The 21,719-nt window shown below is 44.1% G+C and overlaps 3 protein-coding genes across 3 annotated transcripts in view; 2 read left to right on the forward strand and 1 right to left on the reverse strand.

Moving 5' to 3' along the window:
• Window positions 1-5,549: 5,549 nt before the first annotated feature.
• LOC112236734 (proteasome activator complex subunit 2) lies at window positions 5,550-15,051 on the forward strand. The gene is made up of 11 exons (XM_042298712.1): window positions 5,550-5,707; window positions 6,591-6,623; window positions 7,961-8,023; window positions 9,097-9,183; window positions 10,186-10,234; window positions 10,370-10,467; window positions 11,190-11,258; window positions 12,428-12,495; window positions 12,603-12,657; window positions 13,894-13,980; window positions 14,675-15,051. The coding sequence occupies exons 1-11, from the start codon at window positions 5,660-5,662 to the stop codon at window positions 14,753-14,755; spliced, it is 738 nt and encodes a 245-aa protein (XP_042154646.1). The 5' UTR covers window positions 5,550-5,659; the 3' UTR covers window positions 14,756-15,051.
• Window positions 15,052-15,316: 265 nt separating this feature from the next.
• Window positions 15,317-19,660, reverse strand: LOC112236726 (U6 snRNA-associated Sm-like protein LSm5). The gene is made up of 5 exons (XM_024405326.2): window positions 19,545-19,660; window positions 18,832-18,927; window positions 18,450-18,477; window positions 15,908-15,980; window positions 15,317-15,652 (listed from the first exon to the last, which is right to left on the reverse strand). The coding sequence occupies exons 1-5, from the start codon at window positions 19,588-19,590 to the stop codon at window positions 15,620-15,622; spliced, it is 276 nt and encodes a 91-aa protein (XP_024261094.1). The 5' UTR covers window positions 19,591-19,660; the 3' UTR covers window positions 15,317-15,619.
• A 267-nt stretch (window positions 19,661-19,927) lies between these two features.
• LOC112236733 (late secretory pathway protein AVL9 homolog) overlaps window positions 19,928-21,719 on the forward strand; it is a 40,532-nt gene continuing 38,740 nt past the window's right edge. Inside the window, exon 1 of the mRNA XM_042298710.1 lies at window positions 19,928-20,188. Within this exon, the coding sequence (XP_042154644.1) occupies window positions 20,105-20,188 (84 nt within the window). The 5' untranslated portion in view covers window positions 19,928-20,104. The remainder of the gene's footprint in view (window positions 20,189-21,719) is intronic.

Below are 21,719 nucleotides of genomic sequence, written 5' to 3' on the forward strand. Positions count from 1 at the left end.
CCTCAGGGAGTTAGGGGGTATTAACAGAGAAGAAGACCTAACCTCAGGGAGTTAGGGGGTATTAACAGAGAAGAAGCAGACCTAACCTCAGGGAGTTAGGGGGTATTAACAGAGAAGCAGACCTAACCTCAGGGAGTTAGGGGGTATTAACAGAGAAGAAGACCTAACCTCAGGGAGTTAGGGGTATTAACAGAGAAGAAGACCTAACCTCAGGGAGTTAGGGGTATTAACAGAGAAGAAGACCTAACCTCAGGGAGTTAGGGGTATCAGGGAAGACCTTCAGGGAGTTAGGGGGTATTAACAGAGAAGAAGAGACCTAACCTCAGGGAGTTAGGGGGTATCAGGGAGTAACAGAGAAGAAGACCTAACCTCAGGGAGTTAGGGGGTATTAACAGAGAAGCAGACCTAACCTCAGGGAGTTAGGGGGTATTAACAGAGAAGAAGACCTAACCTCAGGGAGTTAGGGGGTATTAACAGAGAAGAAGCAGACCTAACCTCAGGGAGTTAGGGGGTATTAACAGAGAAGAAGCAGACCTAACACACACACATACACGTCTAGTCTGTTAGTACTCATTTGGGCCAGTTTGCAGTAGACCTTCATTTCATTACAGGTCTTATGGATGACCTATGACCCTGTAACCAAATGATAAAAATAATATATCAGCTCATTCGCTCATCGTTTTTTAATTTTTTTAATAAAGTGACTTGTTCGACTTAAAAACTTTTGGTCTTTGGGGAGCAAAGGTCATTAATAAGCTTAGACCATCAGGTTCGGTTCTATGCAGTTTTCTCCACTTTTTTTCCTTCACTTATTCACTTTTTTTCTCCACAAAAATCTAAGATTAAATAAAATTGAGAAACATGTCCAACCAAAAACATAGAGACCCAGACAACCTGAGTCTATACTCATTCCACTATGGTGAATCACTAAAACAATACAGAAATACACTACGGAAAAAGAAGGAACAGCACGTCAGAAATCAGCTCAAAGTAATTGAAGAATCCATAGAATCGACCCACTTCTGGGAAAATTTGAAAACACTAAACAGAAAGATTTATCTATCCAAAATAGAGATGTATGCAAAACGCAGGTCAGCCGTGGTCAGGCCTAGCAGCTTCCTCAACTCAGGGTCCCCGATCTGGAGCTTAGCTTCTTCCACCTAGTGGGATGGACGGAGACACGACACACACACACACACACACACACACACACACACACACACACACACACACACACACACACACAGAAACACACACACACACAATAACTCATGATACATGTCAAATCAGATTTCACATGGGAGAGTTAAACACATCCAGGATATGATAACATCTGTAACCCTGGTCTAAAGTAGTGCACTGTGTAGGGAATAGGGTGCCTTTGGGCTCTGGTCTAAAGTAGTGCACTGTGTAGGGAATAGGGTGCCTTTGGGCTCTGGTCTAAAGTAGTGCACTGTGTAGGGAATAGGGTGCCTTTGGGCTCTGGTCTAAAGTAGTGCACTGTGTAGGGAATAGGGTGCCTTTGGGCTCTGGTCTAAACTAGTGCACTGTGTAGGGAATAGGGTGCCATTTGGGACACACCCTTAGAATAATGCGCATTTCGGGCCAACATGACCCAGGAGAAAGAAGAGATGGAGAGAGATGGAATTGAAGAATCAAGACTCTAACCACTTCTGGGAAAATGGAAAAACACTAAAAACAAACATCAACATGAAGAATTATCTATCCAAAATGGAGATGTATGTGTAAACCACTTCTCCAATCTTTTTGGCTCTATAACAAAGAATAAAGAGCAAAAACATATACATGATCAAATACAAATTTTGGAATCAACTATTAAAGACCAGAACCCACTGGATTCTCCAATTACCTTGAATGAGCTACAGGACAAAATAAAAACCCTCCAACCCAAAAGGCCTGTGGTGTTGATGGTATCCTCAATGAAATGATCAAATATACAGACAACAAATTCCAATTGGCTACACTAAAACTCTTTAACATCATCCTCAGCTCTGGCATCTTCCCCAATATTTGGAACCAAGGACTGATCACTCCAACCCATAAAAGTGGAGAGGAATTTGTCCCCAGTAACTACCGTCCTCTGCATTATCATTAACAGCAGACTTGTACATTTCCTCAATGAAAACAATGTACTGAGCAAATGTCAAATTGGCTTTTTACCAAATTACCGTACAACAGACCATGTATTCACCCTGCACACCCTAATTGACAATCAAACAAACCAAAACAAAGGCAAAGTCTTCTCATGCTTTGTTGATTTCAAAAAAGCCTTCGACTCAATTTGGCATGAGGGTCTGCTATACAAACTGATGGAAAGTGGTGTTGGGGGTAAAACATACGACATTATAAAATCCATGTACACAAACAACAAGTGTGTGGTTAAAATTGGCAAAAAACACACACATTTCTTCACACAGGGTCGTGGGGTTAGACAGGGATGCAGCTTAAGCCCCACCCTCTTCAACATATATATCAACGAATTGGCGAGGGCACTAGAAAAGTCTGCAGCACCCGGCCTCCCCCTGCTAGAATCCGAAGTCAAATGTCTGCTGTTTGCTGATGATCTGGTGCTTCTGTCACCAACCAAGGAGGGCCTACAGCAGCACCTAGATCTTATGCACAGATTCTGTCAGACCTGGGCCCTGACAGTAAATCTCAGTAAGACCAAAATAATGGTGTTCCAAAAAGGTCCAGTCACCAGGACCACAAATACAAATTCCATCTAGACACTGTTGCCCTAGAGCACACAAAAACTATACATACCTTGGCCTAAACATCAGCACCACAGGTAACTTCCACAAAGCTGTGAACGATCTGAGAGACAAGGCAAGAAGGGCATTCTATGCCATCAAAAGAAACATAAATTTCAACATACCAATTAGGATCTGGCTAAAAATACTTGAATCAGTCATAGAGCCCATTGCCCTTTATGGTTGTGAGGTCTGGGGTCCGCTCACCAACCAAGACTTCACAAAATGGGACAAACACCAAATTGAGACTCTGCACGCAGAATTCTGCAAAAATATCCTCCGTGTACAACGTAGAACACCAAATAATGCATGCAGAGCAGAATTAGGCCGATACCCACTAATTATCAAAATCCAGAAAAGAGCTGTTAAATTCTACAACCACCTAAAAGGAAGCGATTCACAAACCTTCCATAACAAAGCCATCACCTACAGAGAGATGAACCTGGAGAAGAGTCCCTAAGCAAGCTGGTCCTGGGGCTCTGTTCACAAACACAAACACACACTACAGAGCCCCAGGACAGCAGCACAATTAGACCCAACCAAATTATGAGAAAACAAAAAGATAATTACTTAACACATTGGAAAGAATTAACAAAAAAACAGAGCAAACTAGAATGCTATTTGGCCCTACTCAGAGAGTACACAGCGGCAGAATACCTGACCACTGTGACTGACCCAAAATTAAGGAAAGTTTTGACTATGTACAGAGAAGGCAGGCTATGTGCTCACTGCCCACAAAATGAGGTGGAAACTGAGCTGCACTTCCTAACCTCCTGCCCAATGTATGACCATATTAGAGAGACATATTTCCCTCAGATTACACAGATCCACAAAGAATTCGAAAACAAATCCAATTTTGAAAAACTCCCATATCTACTGGGTGAAATTCCACAGTGTGCCATCACAGCAGCAAGATTTGTGACCTGTTGCCACGAGAAAAGGGCAACCAGTGAAGAACAAACACCATTGTAAATACAACCCATATTTATGCTTATTTATTTTATCTTGTGTCCTTTAGCCATTTGTACATTGTTAGAACACTGTATATATATAATATGACATTTGTAATGTCTTTACTGTTTTGAAACTTCTGTATGTGTAATGTTTACTGTTAATTTTTGTTGTTTTTCACTTTATATATTCACTTTGTATGTTGTCTACCTCACTTGCTTTGGCAATGTTAACACGTTTCCCATGCCAATAAAGCCCTTGAATTGAATTGAATTGAATTGAGAGAGAGAGAGAGGGTGAGAGAGAAAGCAAGTGAGAGAGAGGGGGTGAGAGAGAAAGCGATTGAGAGAGATAGAGAGAGAGAGAGACAGACAGAGACAGAGAGACAGAGAGAGGGAGAGAGACAGAGACAGACAGAGAGAGAGAGACAGAGAGAGAGAGAGAGAGAGAGAGACAGAGAGAGAGAGAGAGAGAGAGAGAGAGAGAGAGAGAGACAGAGAGAGAGAGAGAGAGAGAGAGAGAGAGAGAGAGAGAGAGAGAGAGAGAGAGAGAGAGAGAGAGAGAGGAGAGAGAGAGAGAGAGAGAGAGAGACAGAGAGAGAGAGAGAGAGAGAGAGAGAGAGAGAGAGAGAGAGAGAGAGAGAGAGAGAGAGAGAGAGAGAGAGAGAGAGACAGAGAGAGAGAGAGAGAGAGAGAGAGAGAGACAGAGAGACAGAGAGAGAGAGAGAGAGAGAGAGAGAGAGAGACAGAGAGAGAGAGAGAGAGAGAGAGAGAGAGAGAGAGAGAGAGAGAGAGAGAGAGAGACAGAGAGAGAGAGAGACAGAGAGAGAGAGAGAGACAGAGACAGAGAGAGAGAGAGAGAGAGAGAGAGAGACAGAGAGAGAGAGAGACAGAGAGAGAGAGAGAGAGAGAGAGACAGAGAGAGAGAGAGACAGAGAGAGAGAGAGAGACAGAGAGAGAGAGAGAGAGAGAGAGAGAGAGAGAGAGAGAGAGAGAGAGAGAGAGAGACAGAGAGAGAGAGAGAGAGAGAGAGAGAGAGAGAGAGAGAGAGAGACAGAGAGAGAGAGAGAGAGAGAGAGAGAGACAGAGAGAGAGAGAGAGAGAGAGAGAGAGAGAGAGAGAGAGAGAGAGAGAGAGAGAGAGAGAGAGAGAGAGAGAGAGAGAGAGAGAGAGAGAGACAGAGAGCTGTACATATAAAAAAAGAACAAGACATTTCTGACATTTGGTTCACTTAATAAAAGCAATTTGAAATTATTTATATTTGTACTTTTGATACCTAAGTATATTTAAAACCAAATACGTTTACTCAAGTAGTATTTCAACTGGGTGACTTTCACTTGAGTAATTTTCTATTAAGGTATCTATGTTAAGGTACTTTTTCCACAGCTGCTGTTGTGCATGTGTGGCAAGTTGTTCTTCCACAGCTGCTGTTTTATGCACGTGTGGCTTATCAGTCAAAGTGAAAGGTGAAGTGAGGACGCACACAGTCCCTCATTGGAAAATAGAATAAGGCTTCCATCTGGTGGTCAATGATAATCAGTGAGTTTGAGACAAAACTTTGGCATATTATCATGTAACTTTTATGCAAAATATCAATATGTCCCATGTGTTATTTAGTTAGACTGGTGAAATTAAAGGTGGCCTAACATTACGTTTCCTCATTGAAAAAGCGTTATACTGTATGGATAGTTTAGGACCTGGTCTTCAATAATGAGTTTGTGAGCCAAGTACTGTATTTGAAACGGTTTAATTCAAGAATATGTACGAAACATCAAGCTATTTCATTTTGAAGGAATTCATTCATTCAGTGGGTGTGGCTTGATCCGAGGGTTTTGAATATAATCCTTTGAAATCGAAAGTAGGAAAGTTTGAGGAAATAGAGAAGTGTCCAACGACGGACCTTTTACTTTAAACAATACGCGCAACCGTTCGCTCAAAATGTCGAAATCGTCCGTAATGAAAATAAAACGCGTGAACGCAGTAAAGGTAGGCACTAACTCATGCACATGTTGTTAATACATGTTAGGCGTTAATTGGGCTATTTTATTTTATTTTACATCATATGTTCCCCCTTTAACTTTGTTCAAATGATTTCATAAGAGCACCTAGGTTACAACTGTGTTTCCTGCGAACAAAGATACATTGTTCCATTTTGGTCTGTTACGCACAATTTGTTTGTTAGGAATTGTAAAATCCATGTCATGCTTCCAGACAAAAGCGAAAGCAGAAAACAACCTGGCTAAACGGTTTCACTGGCCACGTTCAGCAGGGTTGAACTGTTTGGGACGTTCAGATATAAATAGTTCATGTAGAACACGGACTCACATTGTCTCGATTCATGGCATGTATGTACAGACTCTGCAACGTTCAAGAAAGTTTGGTAACTGAACATGGCCCAGGGGTGTATTCATTACCAACCAAACGGAAGCAAACGGATAGAAACGGAGGGATCTACCTTAATTTGTCCAATAGAAATTCTCGTTTGCGTTTTCCGTTTGGTGTTAACGGTTTGTGGCAAAACTGAATCAGCGTAATGATTACACTCCAGGTTTACGAGGTTGAGTGGGCGATTCAGGTATATAAAAAATATATTTTTCAGCCGACTGGAACACAACCTTTTGTACAGTTGTGTGTGTGTGTGTGTGTGTGTGTGTGTGTGTGTGTGTGTGTGTGTGTGTGTGTGTGTGTGTGTGTGTGTGTGTGTGTGTGTGTGTGTGTGTGTGCAAAGGCTAATTTATAACAGATTACACAATTATTACACAATACATCCTAGTTTAACATTGATCCTGCTCGTTTTACAGTAAAAGTTTAGAAAACAAATGTTGCCAAATTTTGCACCACTTAAACACGTCTCTCTTTTCATCCCTAGGTGGAGAACTTCCACCAGTCTCTGTATCAACAGGTTAGTCACGTGTTTGCCTTATTGTGTGAACAACAAATGTGTGCTGGTGCGATGGCATTGCCATTTGAAATGGGGCGGCAGGGTAGCCTAGTGGTTAGAGTGTAGAGGAGGCAGGTAGTCTAGTGGTTAGAGTGTAGAGGTGGCAGGGTAGCCTAGTGGTTAGAGTGTAGAGGTGGCAGGGTAGCCTAGTGGTTAGAGTGTAGAGGTGGCAGGGTAGCCTAGTGGTTAGAGTGTAGAGGTGGCAGGTAGCCTAGTGGTAGAGTGTAGAGGAGGCAGGTAGCCTAATGGTTAGAGTGTAGAGGCGGCAGGTAGCCTAGTGGTTAGTGGTTAGAGTGTAGAGGTGGCAGGTAGCCTAGTGGTTAGAGTGTAGAGGAGGCAGGTAGCCTAGTGGTTAGAGTGTAGAGGTGGCAGGTAGTCTAGTGGTTAGAGTGTAGAGGAGGCAGGTAGCCTAGTGGTTAGAGTGTAGAGGTGGCATGTAGCCTAGTGGTTAGAGTGTAGAGGCGGCAGGGTAGCCTAGTGGTTAGAGTGTAGAGGTGGCAGGTAGCCTAGTGGTTAGAGTGTAGAGGTGGCAGGTAGCCTAGTGGTTAGAGTGTAGAGGTGGCAGGTAGCCTAGTGGTTAGAGTGTAGAGGTGGCAGGTAGCCTAGTGGTTAGAGTGTAGAGGTGGCAGGTAGCCTAGTGGTTAGAGTGTAGAGGTGGCAGGTAGCCTAGTGGTTAGAGTGGTTAGAGGTGGGTGGCAGGTAGCCTAGTGGTTAGAGTGTAGAGGAGGCAGGTAGCCCTAGTGGTTAGAGTGTAGAGGTGGCAGGTAGCCTAGTGGTTAGAGTGTAGAGGAGGCAGGTAGCCTAGTGGTTAGAGTGTAGAGGTGGCAGGTAGCCTAGTGGTTAGAGTGTAGAGGTGGCAGGGTAGCCTAGTGGTTAGAGTGTAGAGGTGGCAGGTAGCCTAGTGGTTAGAGGGTAGAGGAGGGCAGGTAGCCTAGTGGTTAGAGTGTAGAGGAGGCAGGTAGCCTAGTGGTTAGAGTGTAGAGGTGGCATGTAGCCTAGTGGTTAGAGTGTAGAGGTGGCAGGTAGCCTAGTGGTTAGAGTGTAGAGGTGGCAGGTAGCCTAGTGGTTAGAGTGTAGAGGCGGCAGGGTAGCCTAGTGGTTAGAGAGTTGCACTAGTAACCGAAAGGTTGCAAGTTCAAATCCCCGAGCTGACAAGGTACAAGTCTGTTGTTCTGCCCCTGAACAGGCAGTTAACCTACCTAGACCATCATTGAAAATAAGAATTTGTTCTTAACTGACTTGCCTAAATAAAATAGAAAGGGGAGTTAGTACCTACCAAGTTCTGGTTTTACTTTCAGGCAGATAATCTGTTTTCCAACTACATCCCATTGAAGATCTCTCAGCTGGACAACCTGCTGAAGGTAAGCCTCATTGTGTCACGGTCTGTTCCTTCCTACATTGTGAAATTGACCTTCTGTTCACCCTTCCTCCTTCCCTTCCTCTCATCTCATCTTCCCTTCCTCCACCCTCTACCTCCCTTCCTCTCATCTATCCCCCCTCCCTCCACCCTCTACCTCCCATCTATCTCACCCTCTACCTCCCTTCCTCTCATCTATCCACCCTCTACCTCCCATCTATCTCCCCCCCACCCTCTACCTCCCTTCCTCTCATCTATCTCTCCCTTCCTCCCTCCCTCCACCCTCTACCTCCCTTCCTCTCATCTATCTCCCCCTCCCTCCACCCTCTACCTCCCTTCCTCTCATCTATCTCTCCCTTCCTCCCTCCCTCCACCCTCTACCTCCCTTCCTCCCTCAACCTCTTTTCCTCTCATCTCTCCCTCCCTTCCTCCCTCTCCCTCCCATCTATCTCTCCCTTCCCCTCCCTCCACCCTCTACCTCCCATCTATCTCCCCCTCCCTCCACCCTCTACCTCCCTTCCTCTCATCTATCTCCCCTCCCTCCACCCTCTACCTCCCATCTATCTCCCTCCCTCCACCCTCTACCTCCCATCTATCTCCCTCCCTCCACCCTCTACCTCCCTTCCTCTCATCTATCTCCCCTCCTTCCACCCTCTACCTCTCATCTATCTCCCTCCCTCCACCCTTTACCTCCCATCTGTCTCCCTCAACCTCCCATCTATCTATCCCTCCCTCCCTCTACCCTCTACCCCCTCTACCTCCCATCTATCTCTCCCTCCACCCTCTTCCTCCCTTCCTCTCATCTATCTCTCTCTCTCCTCCACCCTTCTACCTCCCTTCCTCTCATCTATCTCTCTCTCCCTCCACCCTCTACCTCCCTTCCTCTCATCTATCTCTCTCTCCCTCCACCCTCTTCCTCCCTTCCTCTCATCTATCTCTCTCTCCCTCCACCCTCTACCTCCCTTCCTCCCATCTATCTCTCCCTCCACCCTCTTCCTCCCTTCCTCTCATCTATCTCTCTCTCCCTCCACCCTCTACCTCCCTCCCTCTCATCTATCTCTCCCATGTCTCTTCCAGGAGGATGATCTCAACCTCCCAGACCTGTCCACTCTCCAAGCCCCTCTGAACATCCCCATACCAGACCCTCCCACTGCGGAGGATGAGGTGACTGACTATCATGCTCTTCTAACCAGATACATGTGTTGCATCCCAAATGGCACCCTGTGCACTACTATGGGTCCTGGTCAAAAGTAGTGCACTCTATAGGTAGTAGGGAATGCTGACCATATATATCAACAGGATTTAATAACTTGACTGAGACCTCTTGGTTCCCTTGGTGGACATCTTATCCTCACATCATGGCTCTCCACCTTACTGTCTTATGTGAAGATCTCTGCTTTACTCAGTTCCTGTAGAGTGGGGCGTCTCCAGTTGGTTTTTGGCTACAGACAGACTGACTGATGGCTATGACAATAGACTGACTGACTGACTGACTGATGGCTATGACAATAGACTGACTGACTGACTGACTGATGGCTATGACAATAGACTGACTGACTAACTGATGGCTATGACAATAGACTGACTGACTGACTGCTACAGGTACAGACAGACTGACTGACTGCTACAGGTACAGACTGACTGACGGCTACAGGTACAGACTGACTGACGGCTACAGGTACAGACTGACTGACTGCTACAGGTACAGACTGACTGACTGACTGCTACAGGTTTACAGACTGACTGAGACGGTTACAGGTACAGACAGACATGGCTGCTCCACAGGTCTTACAGACTGACTGACTGACTGCTCTCAGTTGTTTTTGGCAGACAGACTGACTGACTGCTACAGGTACAGACTGACTGACTGCTACAGGTACAGACTGACTGACTGCTGACAGGTACAGACAGACTGACTGACTGACAGGTACAGACAGACTACAGACAGACTGACTGACTGCTACAGGTACAGACTGACTGACGGCTACAGGTACAGACAGACTGACTGACGGCTACAGGTACAGACTGACTGACGGCTACAGGTACAGACTGACTGACGGCTACAGGTACAGACTGACTGACGGCTACAGGCACAGACTGACTGACTGACTGCTATAGGTACAGACTGACTGACTGCTAGAGACTGACTTATTTTTCTCCCTCCAGGAAATGGAGACGGACAAGAATGATGACGAGAAGAAGAAGAAGAAGAAAGGTGAGAGACAGCGGTCAGAGTCATGGCTGTCAACCTGTGGCTGTTGTTCCCTGACCAACTATTTAAAACAGCCTTAGAAAATCATTCCAAGTAGTGTGTTGATTCAGTTCGTTTTATTCATTTTGTGTCTCTCAGCTCCAAGCTGTGGCCTTATCAAAGGGAATGAGAAGATTGTGAAGCTGCTGGACAGAGTGAAACCAGAGATACTATCACTGAGGGAGACCATCATTACAGTAAGAATAACCAGAGATACTATCACTAGGATAGACCATCATTACAGTAAGAATAACCAGAGATCCTATCACTAGGATAGACCATCATTACAGTAAGAATAACCAGAGATCCTATCACTGAGAGAGACCATCATTACAGTAAGAATAACCAGAGATCCTATCACTGAGAGAGACCATCATTACAGTAAGAATAACCAGAGATCCTATCACTGAGAGAGACCATCATTACAGTAAGAATAACCAGAGATCCAGAGATCATTACAGTAAGAATCAGAGATCTGAGAGAGACCATCATTACAGTAAGATTAACCAGAGATCCTATCACTGAGAGAGACCATCATTACAGTAAGAATAACCAGAGATCCTATCACTGAGAGAGACCATCATTACAGTAAGAATAACCAGAGATCCTATCACTGAGATAGACCATCATTACAGTAAGAATAACCAGAGATCCTATCACTGAGATAGACCATCATTACAGTAAGAATAACCAGAGATCCTATCACTGAGAGAGACCATCATTACAGTAAGAATAACCAGAGATCCTATCACTGAGATAGACCATCATTACAGTAAGAATAACCAGAGATCCTATCACTGAGATAGACCATCATTACAGTAAGAATACAATAGAAGAAACAGTGACATCTTGTGGTGAACTGAAAGAGATGAAAATGCTGGTGAAGATGAACATATTCTGTCATTGGGTGTCGTCTTAGGTGTCCTGCTGGATTCAGCATCTCATCCCCAAAATAGAGGATGGGAACGACTTTGGCGTTGCAATCCAGGTAAATGGTCAACACTTGTTCATCTTTAAAGTCAAGTGGTCATTCCTGAAAAAGGGGTTAAGCTGCTACAGATGGAACTGTATTCTCCTGAGGCGTCATTTATAACCGTTGTGTAAAATGTCAAACTAAATATCTGAATGCGAAATTTTTTGACAATACATACGTCTACAAATATGGATTTTTAGAAAAACTTAAAACGCTCGTCATACATACGCATGTTTCCCGCTATAAAAATCAGAGCCATCCTAAAAAACTGTGAGCGTGTGAACGAGCGTTATAACGCCGTCTGGAAAACGCCCTCCATTCACCTTTCATGTTGACAATAACTCCCTTTTATTTGCTGTGTATTTTGGAACTGTTGGCATTAGGCCACGACAGTTTCTAAAAGAAAGAGCACATTTGATCAAATGTTTTGAGGTATTGGCAGAATTGCTTTCATCTTTTGAAGTAACATGCTGTAATTTGGCAAAGGACTGGGAACGTTTCTGAAAGAAAACGAGGGCAAATTGTTGTGGACCTGTCAGCAGAACGTTTGAATTGAACAATGTTTTGAATCGACTTCTCCCCCAACCAACCTAAATATGCTGGTCTGCCCCCGAATTCTGAAACATTGCATAGGCTAGTCCATTTAAAAAAATATATATTACAGTACTAGCATATGTGCTTTAGTGTAATTTTTTTTTTTTACAAATAAACTGATCATCTGTTAAATTTGACTGTGTATTATAAACTGTGCTGCCTATGGGATTGCATACAGCAACACCTTAAATACATAGCCCATCTATTTACTAGGCCCAATTAAATGCGATGCGCACGGTAATTTGTTGTACGGCTACTTCGGGAATATGAACCCGTCACCGCTAGAAAACGCAAGGAATTTATTCCGCAATAGTTATTAAAAATAAAATAGGATAAAAAAAAACGACTCGTATGACTTTATTTTAGATTCCCCAAATAAAATGCTTAGATTTTTCACTCTTCTAGCCACTAGCTGTAATCTTGTTGCATGGTCATCACGTCCTCCATTTGCACATCTTAACCTGCCTGCTTTCAATATAATACTTCATCCACTAGAAAATGTAAGTTTGTATGTAGGTTAAAGAACATTTATAACTGAGGCTCATGGTGTTTCATCAAAATGGACATGTCCTCGTGCTTATTATTTCCAGGAGAAAATCTTGGAGAGAATCGCTGCAGTGAAGACAAAAGTGGACGGCTTCCACACCAACATTAACAAGTAGGACACATTTTCATGCTTTCAAGTAACCCAGAGCTCTTGGAGGTCATTATACATTTGACAAATTAAAAATATTATACATGTGACTGTCACTATTGTTCCTTCAGGTACTTTACAGAGAGGGGTGATGCAGTGGCTAAAGCCTCCAAGTCAACTCATGTGGTGACAATTGGCATTTGTAGACACTATCAAATTCTGTATTCAACTATGACCTGATGTCGTAACACATCTCTCCTTGTCTTCGTCCTTCCTCATCCCTGTTTCTCCTCCTCCTCCTTGTCCTCTTCCTTCCTCATCCTGATGTCGTAACATATCTCTCCTTGTCCTCGTCCTTCCTCATCCCTGTGTTTCTCCTCCTCCTCGTCCTCTTCTTTCCTCATCCTGATGTCGTAACATATCTCTCCTTGTCCTCGTACTTCCTCATCCTGTGTTTCTCCTCCTCCTCCTCCTTGTCCTCTTCCTTCCTCATCCTGATGTCGTAACATATCTCTCCTTGTCCTCGTCCTTCCTCATCCCTGTGTGTCTCCTCCTCTTCCTTCCTCATCCTGTGTTTCTCCTCCTCCTCCTCCTTGTCCTCTTCCTTCCTCATCCTGATGTCGTAACATATCTCTCCTTGTCCTCTTCCTTCCTCATCCTGATGTCGTAACATATCTCTCCTTGTCCTCGTCCTTCCTCATCCCTGTGTGTCTCCTCCTCTTCCTTCCTCATCCTGTGTTTCTCCTCCTCCTCCTCCTTGTCCTCTTCCTTCCTCATCCTGATGTCGTAACATATCTCTCCTTGTCCTCGTCCTTCCTCATCCCTGTGTGTCTCCTCCTCTTCCTTCCTCATCCCTGTGTTTCTCCTCCTCCTCCTCCTTGTCCTCTTCCTTCCTCATCCTGATGTCGTAACATATCTCTCCTTGTCCTCGTCCTTCCTCATCCCTGTGTGTCTCCTCTTCCTTCCTCATCCTGTGTTTCTCCTCCTCCTCCTCCTTGTCCTCTTCCTTCCTCATCCTGATGTCGTAACATATCTCTCCTTGTCCTCTTCCTTCCTCATCCCTGTGTTTCTCCTCGTCCTTGTCCTCATCCCTGTTTCTCCTCCTCCTCCTTGTCCTCGTCCTTCCTCATCCCTGTGTGTCTCCTCCTCTTCCTTCCTCATCCTGTGTTTCTCCTCCTCCTCGTCCTCTTCCTCATCCTGATGTCGTAACACATCTCTCCTTGTCCTCTTCCTTCCTCATCCCTGTGTTTCTCCTCCTCCTCCTCTTCCTTCCTCATCCCTGTGTTTCTCCTCCTCATCCTCATCCCTGTGTTTCTCCTCCTCATCCCTGTGTTTCTCCTCCTCATCCTCATCCCTGTGTTTCTCCTCCTCATCCCGGTTTCTCCTCATCCCTGTGTTTCTCCTCCTTCTGGTTAAAATCAGATGGACTACCGCTCACTGGTCCATGAGAAGGATGAGGCTGTCTACTCTGACATCAGAGTCATCCTCCTGGACATCCGTGGCTTCTATGTGAGTGACTGATTTAATCTCAAAGGGCACCCTATTTCCTATATAGTGCACTACTTTTGACATAGGGCTCTGGACAAAGGTAGTGCACTATACAGTGAAAAGGGTACCATTCGGGAGAGGCAAGATACTATCGAAAAAGTAAGAGACAAAAAAAAAATCTACTTAAGCACAGGAAGCATAGAAATAGTGCATATAGAACTGATCTACAATTTCTTAGACTTTCTTTCAATGAGGATGACAGATCTATAACTCACATTTCTATGTGAATTTGGTCCAAAAAAAGGTACATATTGCAGCTTTAATAAGTCAATCTATAAGTAAACAAGTGAAGGTCACTCAAATTAACGTTTTATCAGATGTTTTCAGACCTCAAAAGTAGACGCAACATCAAGATGAAACCATTTCCCACAACGTCTGTTGTTTAGATCCAGCTATAGGCCTATAGGGGCGGCAGCGTAGCCTAGTGGTTAGAGCGTTGAGACTAGTAACCGAAAGGTTGCAAGATCGAATCCTCGAGCTGACAAGGTAAAAATCTGTTGTTCTGTCCCTGAAAGAGACCGTCATTGGCAATAAGAAATTGTTCTTAACTGATTTGCCTAGTTAAATAAAAGGTTGAAAATATATATTTAAAGAATGAAAAGAAAACACCAGTATACAAGACCACTCACTTCATCAATGTTTATGTGTGTTGCAGGCGGAACTGTATGACATCATCAGCAAGAACCTGGAAAAAGTGACCAATCCGAAAGGAGAAGAGAAGCCCTCAATGTACTGAGATGCATGAGAGGGAGGAGAAAGTAGCCTGGTTCCAGATTTCGTTGTACTCTTTTTTTTCCTTGTCAAGCAACATGACAAGGATTTGGCACAAACAGGCTGACACCCAGGTGAAGGGATGAAGAGGAATGAGAGAATAGTGGGGTTGAATTCATTTCACCCATGTGATACTTTCCAGGTATATACTACAATACCAATCAACACCCAATCAGTGCTGTTTCTATGTGTACATAACAGTGTCCAGATTAGCCTGTTGTTTTGTTTTTTTCATGCTAATAAACTCATCTTAATATTGAACCGAGAGACTAAATGATGATTTGCAACTCTGGAAGCAACAGATGCACTATTAAAAAGACGAGACACACCATAAACAGGCTGTAGATCACCTGCTGGGGTGTCGATGAACGGTGGTGATTTCTAATGTGTAGAGTTGTTGGGAAATAAACAGAAAATGACATCCGATGTTCTGTGGTGAGGAGAGAGAGGACAGTCAACCCACGGCCGAAGTTCATGATGCTCTGCCTTGTCCTTTAGGAGCTACAAATGAACACACTGGGGGTTGTTTATTTTCAATCACTGTGATTTATTTATAACAAAAAACAAAACAAAATTGGACTGTTTCTCACCACTAAAGTAGAAATGTTTGACGTTATACATGTCAAAGTTCCAACCAACTGTTGCTCTGTACACAAACCTTCATTAGAAGAAAAAAAAAAACTAAACTTTTGTTTCAATTATTTTCTCAAAACTAAAAACCAAAAGAACCATAATAAAACATCATCACAAACTGAGGAAAGTTAAGTACTGCTAGGAAGGCAAGTATACATCCACAACGTAAAACAATGTTTTCAGCTAAATGTTATGTTCATACTTCGGGCCCTTCACCTCCAGGTATGAGCTGGAAAAGAGAAGGATACAACAGAATGGGTCAGGACAATCAGGATACGGCTGCTGCGTCAAGCATTTGACAATCTAGTAAAAAAGGTTAAGAAAAGCCTCGTCTGAGCAAGAATGGCCCATAGGCTCCTGTCCTATCTCCTGTTTCCGTAATGTACGGCAGCTTGATATACAATCCCTCTGGATAGGATGGTGGTCTGTCGCACTCCATTTGACAATCAGATAATACATCTATAGTATGTCATCATATGCTCACCATGGTGATGTTGTTGCCGTTGAGCAGTATCTGATCCAGTTTGGTGATCCTCCTTCCCTCCGGTGTGATTTCACTAAAAACAAGAGAGTCATCAAGAGGAAAGATTTAACACCTGTCCTACACCAGGGTACCTCTGTAGAGCTGAAAGAATCGGGACAGGTTGGAGCTGTGTGGTGATAGGCTACTGCTGAAGCTCACCTCCAATGGGTTTACTGGATTTAGCAACATACTGCTCTTAAGATGGCGCCGGAGAGGAAGGCAGACGTTTTACGTGTCCCCAACCTAGTGTTTTGTTTGTTTATTTGCAACTTATTTTGTACACAATGTTGCCGCTACCGTCTCTTATGACCAAAAATAACTTCCAGACATCAGGATTACTGCGATTACTGGTAGAATCCTTTCTTTCAGGAGTCTGACATGAAGGATACAGGATATACTTTCTCGGGAAACAGGCCCAGATCCCCGCGATTTGCGTGAAGATGAGGCGGAGAAAAAAAAGGGGAAACTTAAATCAGTTTTACATGTTAGAAGTGCAACCAGAGGGGAAAGAACTCTAGACCACCTTTACTCCACACACAGATAGGCATACAAAGCTCTCCCTCGCCCTCCATTTGTCAAATCTGACTATAATTCCAGCCTGATTCCTGCTTACAAGCAAAAATTAAAGCAGGAAGCACCAGTGACTAGATTATTTGTAGAAGCCATGGATTACAGGCGGGACTCCGCACTGAGCTAAAGGCTGGAGCTGCCGCTTTCAAGGAGTGGAAATCTAACCCGGATGCTTATAAGAAATCCCGCTAAACCCTCAGATGAATCATCAAACAGGCAAAGCGTCAATACAGGACTTAGATTGAATCCTACTACACCGGCTCTGACGCTCATCGGATGAGGCAGGGCTTGAAAACCATTACGGACTACAAAGGGAAGCACAGCCGAGAGCTGCCCAGTGACACGAGCCTACCAGACGACCTCAACTACTTCTATGCTCGCTTCAAGGCAAATAACACTGAAACATGCATGAGAGCACCAGCTAATCCGGAAGACTGATCACGCTCTCCGCAGCCGATGTGAGTAAGACCTTTAAACAGGTCAACATTCACAAGGCCAGACGGATTACCAGGATGTGTACTGAGAGCATGTGCTGACCAACTGGCAAGTGTCTTCAGTGACATATTCAACCTCTCCCTGTCTGAGTCTGTAATACCAATATGTTTGAAGCAGACCACCATAGTGCCTGTGCTCAAGAACATTAAACAGGCAACCTGCCTAAATTACTACCGACCCGTAGCACTCACATCTGTAGCCATGAAGTGCTTTGAAAGGCTGGTCATGGCTCACATCAACACCATTACACCAGAAACCCTAGACCCACTCCAATTTGCATACCGCCCAAACAGATCCACAGATGATGCCATCTCTATTGCACTCCACAATGCCCTTTCCCAACTGGACAAAAGGAAAACCTATGTGAGAATGCTGTTCATTGACTACAGCTCAGCATTCAACACCATAGTGCCCTCAAAGCTCATCGATAAGCTAAGGACCCTGGGACTAAAAACCTCCCTCTGCAACTGACGGGCCGCCCCCAGGTTGTAACAACACATCCACCACGCTGATCCTCAACACAAGGGACCCTCAGGGGTGCATGCTCAGTCCCCTCCTGTACTCCCTGTTCACTCATAACTGCACGGCCAGGCACGACTCCAACACCATCATTAAGTTTGCAGATGACACAACAGTGGTAGGCCTGATCACAGACAACGATACAGCCTATAGGGAGGAGGTCAGAGACCTGGCCGTGTGGTGCCAGGACAACAACCTCTCCCTCAACATGATCAAGACAAAGGAGATTATTGTGGACTGCAGGAAAAAGAGGACCAAGCACGCCCACATTCTCATCGACTGTGCTGCAGTGGAGCAGGTTGAGAGCTTCAAGTTCCTTGGTGTCCACATCACCAACAAACTAACATGGTCCAAGCACACCGACAGTCATGAAGAGGGCACGACAAAACCTATTCCCTCTCAGGAGACTGAAAAGATTTGGCATGGGTCCTCAGACCCTCAAAAGGTTCGACAGCTGCACCATCGAGAGCATCCTGACTGGTTGCATCACTGCCTGTCATGGCAACTGCTCGGCCTCCAAACGCAAGGCACCACAAAGGGTAGTGCGAATGGGCAAAGCTTCCTGCCATCCAGGACCGCTATACCAGGCTGTGTCAGAGGAAGGCCCTAAAAATGATCAAAGACTACAGCCACCCTTTCAGTTCTCCCCAAGTGCATAGGTGGGCTAGCTAGGGTTGTTTTCTAGACAGCCTATATGGATTGCTCTCTTGGGCCCTATCATTCACTACTTTTAATTAAAGCACTATGAGCTCTGGTTGAAAGTAGTGCACTATATTGGGAATAGAGTGTCATTTGGGACACAACCCATGTATAAAGTAGTGCACTATTTTGGGAATAGTGTCATTTGGGACACAACCTATGTATAAGCAGCCGTGTGATTCCACTCCATGTAAGTGAACTGTAATACTTGTGTACTTACAATTCTGTCACGTCCTCGAGCACCATGTCTGAAGGTGGGTGGGTGAAGGATAATCTGTACACCGACAAACTAAATGATTACAGTATGGCAAATGTTTAAATTCTATAAGGACTGGTTGTGTCCAATGTACCATACTTCTGCAGTGGTAGCAAACCCTCCTCCTAGAGAGTGACTGGGGGGGTGAGGGCTTTTGCTCCAGCCCTATACAAACACACCCGTTTCAGACAGTCGAGGTCCGAATGAGTGGCTGGTTAATACAAGCGGGTGTGTTGGTTAGATTAGGGCTGGAGAGCAAAATCCTATCGGAGCGTAGGGTTTCCCACAGCTCTACAATGAAGGATAAATAATTCGATGTTTCGTAGGACGTTTGTGTAAAGGATACTGACAAAATCGTCGAAACCCAACAGGGTGCCAACAATTTCTTTGTCGTTCTTCATGACGATATGGATTCGGGAACCTATACATTTGTCCACGAGCTCTGAAAGAACACAAGAATACATGTTAAAATCACAGACTGACGATCAAGAGAACTACATGCTTTTGTGTCAGGCTTCCAGCAACCGAACGCACATCTTGATTCTGCTAGGTGTAATCATTGTACAGACCAATGACCATGACTAATGTATTATTTGACTGAATCAAGTGGGTTAGTGATGGGCTGGAACAAAAGCCTGCACCTGGGACTGCAGGACCTGATTTGGAGAACATTCCCGCGAGAGTTTGAATCTGGCTAATCTGGTTGGTTGCCTAGTTAGCTAGCGTTGTTTCAAAATGTAGTCAGCTAACATAATTTGAAAATATATAAATGAAAGTCATATGGCATGAATGTAATACAGAAAATTGCTGTATTTGAAACATTTAGCTCATATCTGTGACATCCTGGCCGGCGGGTAACGTTTGGCTACTTTTGCTCCTTAGCTAGCTAACGTTAGCTAGCTTTGCAATGCGGACATGCTTACAACTACTCGTTTACATGACTCCTGCATTACATATCTGTAAATGGGTATATTTCAATATACAACCCCGCATTGAGCGTTACCGACGTGCTTGTTATCTGTATAATTTCATACAGAATATGAAGAAAATCACACAAACCAAGTGGGAGCAACTGTGACGGATTTGTAGCTGGAGTGGCTGCCATGTTTCGTTTGAAGAAAGGCGGAAGTAATCGATCGACCAATCAACCCCCCCCCAAAAAAATAATCAGACTGAAACAATCAAACACTGATGTTTTATTGTATCCAAGCACTGGGGGGGTGGAGGGGGGTTCGTTTTCATTACGACTATGGTCAATTAAATCATAAATTCACTGATTTGATGCAGCCCGAACAGAATAGAAAATGGGATTATTTGATTCGGTGAAAAATGATTAATGAAAACAATGCATTAAAGAGTCATGGCCCAAAGCGGCGGCGCGTCATTTTGAGTGACGTCGTGACGTCGTGACTAGCTAGGGTTGTCGTGACGTCGTGACGTCATGCCGCTACTGGAACAGAGGAGGCGGAAGAGAAAGTCCCTCGGGTTGATGATTGTGTGACTGCGGACGTCGATTCCAGGAACACCTAAAAGAGCAGCTCCAGTTCATTTCAACGCTGTTTACATTGGTCTCTCAAGTGGAAAACAACACATAATTGCCCAAAAAATATCGGGGGGCCATGGAGTTGAATGGCAAAGAGGAACTCAAAGGACCCGTGTTGCATATCGTGGTAGTCGGATTTCACCACAAGAAAGGCTGTCAGGTACGTCAATCTCGTGAGGCATGCTAACCAGGTAGTCTGTGCAGTGGAGATCCATGAAGCACACTAGCAGGTGCCCAGGCAACTATTAGCAGAAAAGAGTAGAGAGCTGCTCCTACTTAGGAGGCTACATTATGCGTCAAGCAAAGCATTGGGTAATGGCTGGGGGTGTGAGTGAATGAGCTATTTAGTTATTTGACTGATTCGCAACAGTAACAACAACCCAGGCAGGGACCTTTGCTGTTGGGTCATTCCACGTAATTTCAACAAGCCATGTACTCACAATCTCAGATAGTTTTGAAATAGTTTTCTGTAGTTAGAAACAGATAAATTGAGCATTCCTGACACATTATTTTATCACTGAGAAGAATGTAACTGCACACAAATTGGTCATTTGAATTTATAGGATTGATTTAATCTTCAATAAATATTGTACCTAACATCCGATTTGAAACACAATTCTTCCTAAACAATGAGTACGACACGAGGAATCTAATACAATTATCAATTTTCCTTTGCAACTTTGCTTCGAAAACCAATAGCTTTTGCTCATGATGAAAATAAATTGTGTGGTCGTCCTCCAAAATATCAAGCCATTCCTCCATCCATGAAAACGTGGTGTCAGGTAGCCTTGTGGTTGGGCCAGTAACCGAATCCCCGAGGTGACAAGGTAAAAATCTGTCGTTCTGCTGTTCCCCGGTAGGCTGTCATTATAAATAAGGATGTATATATATATATTTTATTATTATTATTTTTTTGATTACTTATAAATAAGGATTTGTTCGTAACTGACTTGCCTAGTTACATAAATGTTGAATACATTTAAAAAAAATAATAATAATTTAAAAGCTAGTCAGTTTGTCCTTCTCTTAGGCTTAATTGTGTCCATGAAACGGCACCTTTGTGTGTGGTTTGTTCCATTTTTTTTAAAGGTCTAGATTAGTTATACCATTCCTGGTAATTGGTGAATACACAAACCATTAGGCTACTGTAGTTCTAAAGGTCTCTAATGGTTTTCAATGTTAAAAGTCCCAAACACACAATCTACAATCTAAACTTGATGCCCTCAATCTCACACAAATTATCAATGAACCTACCAGGTACCTCCCCAAAGCCTTAAACACGGGCACCCTCATAGATATCATCCTAACCAACTTCCCCTCTAAATACACCTCTGCTGTCTTCAACCAAGATCTCAGCGATCACTGCCTCATTGCCTGCATCCGTAATGGGTCAGCGGTCAAACGACCTCCACTCATCACTGTAAAACGCTCCCTGAAACACTTCTGCGAGCAGGCCTTTCTAATCGACCTGGCCGGGGTATCCTGGAAGGATATTGATCTCATCCCGTCAGTAGAGGATGCCTGGATATTTTTAAAAATGCCTTCCTAACCATCTTAAATAAACATGCCCCATTCAAGAAATTTAGAACCAGGAACAGATATAGCCCTTGGTTCTCCCCAGACCTGACTGCCCTTAACCAACACAAAAACATCCTATGGCGTTCTGCATTAGCATCGAACAGCCCCCGTGA

Source organism: Oncorhynchus tshawytscha, linkage group LG16, assembly GCF_018296145.1.
Source record: "Oncorhynchus tshawytscha isolate Ot180627B linkage group LG16, Otsh_v2.0, whole genome shotgun sequence".
Taxonomy (NCBI): domain Eukaryota; kingdom Metazoa; phylum Chordata; class Actinopteri; order Salmoniformes; family Salmonidae; genus Oncorhynchus; species Oncorhynchus tshawytscha.

Bases quoted from the DNA above. Each gene is read 5' to 3' on its own strand.
- LOC112236734 (XM_042298712.1), top strand. From the start codon at position 5,660: ATGTCGAAATCGTCCGTAATGAAAATAAAACGCGTGAACGCAGTAAAG. The intron at 6,624-7,960 runs GTTAGTCACGTG...TTTTACTTTCAG, and splicing joins ACCAGTCTCTGTATCAACAG to GCAGATAATCTGTTTTCCAA. The intron at 12,658-13,893 runs GTGACAATTGGC...GGTTAAAATCAG, and splicing joins CCTCCAAGTCAACTCATGTG to ATGGACTACCGCTCACTGGT.
- LOC112236726 (XM_024405326.2), bottom strand. From the start codon at position 19,590: ATGGCAGCCACTCCAGCTACAAATCCGTCACAGTTGCTCCCACTTG. The intron at 18,478-18,831 runs GTATCCTTTACA...ACCCACCTTCAG, and splicing joins GGGTTTCGACGATTTTGTCA to ACATGGTGCTCGAGGACGTG. The intron at 15,653-15,907 runs GTGAGCATATGA...TCTCTTTTCCAG, and splicing joins ACGGCAACAACATCACCATG to CTCATACCTGGAGGTGAAGG.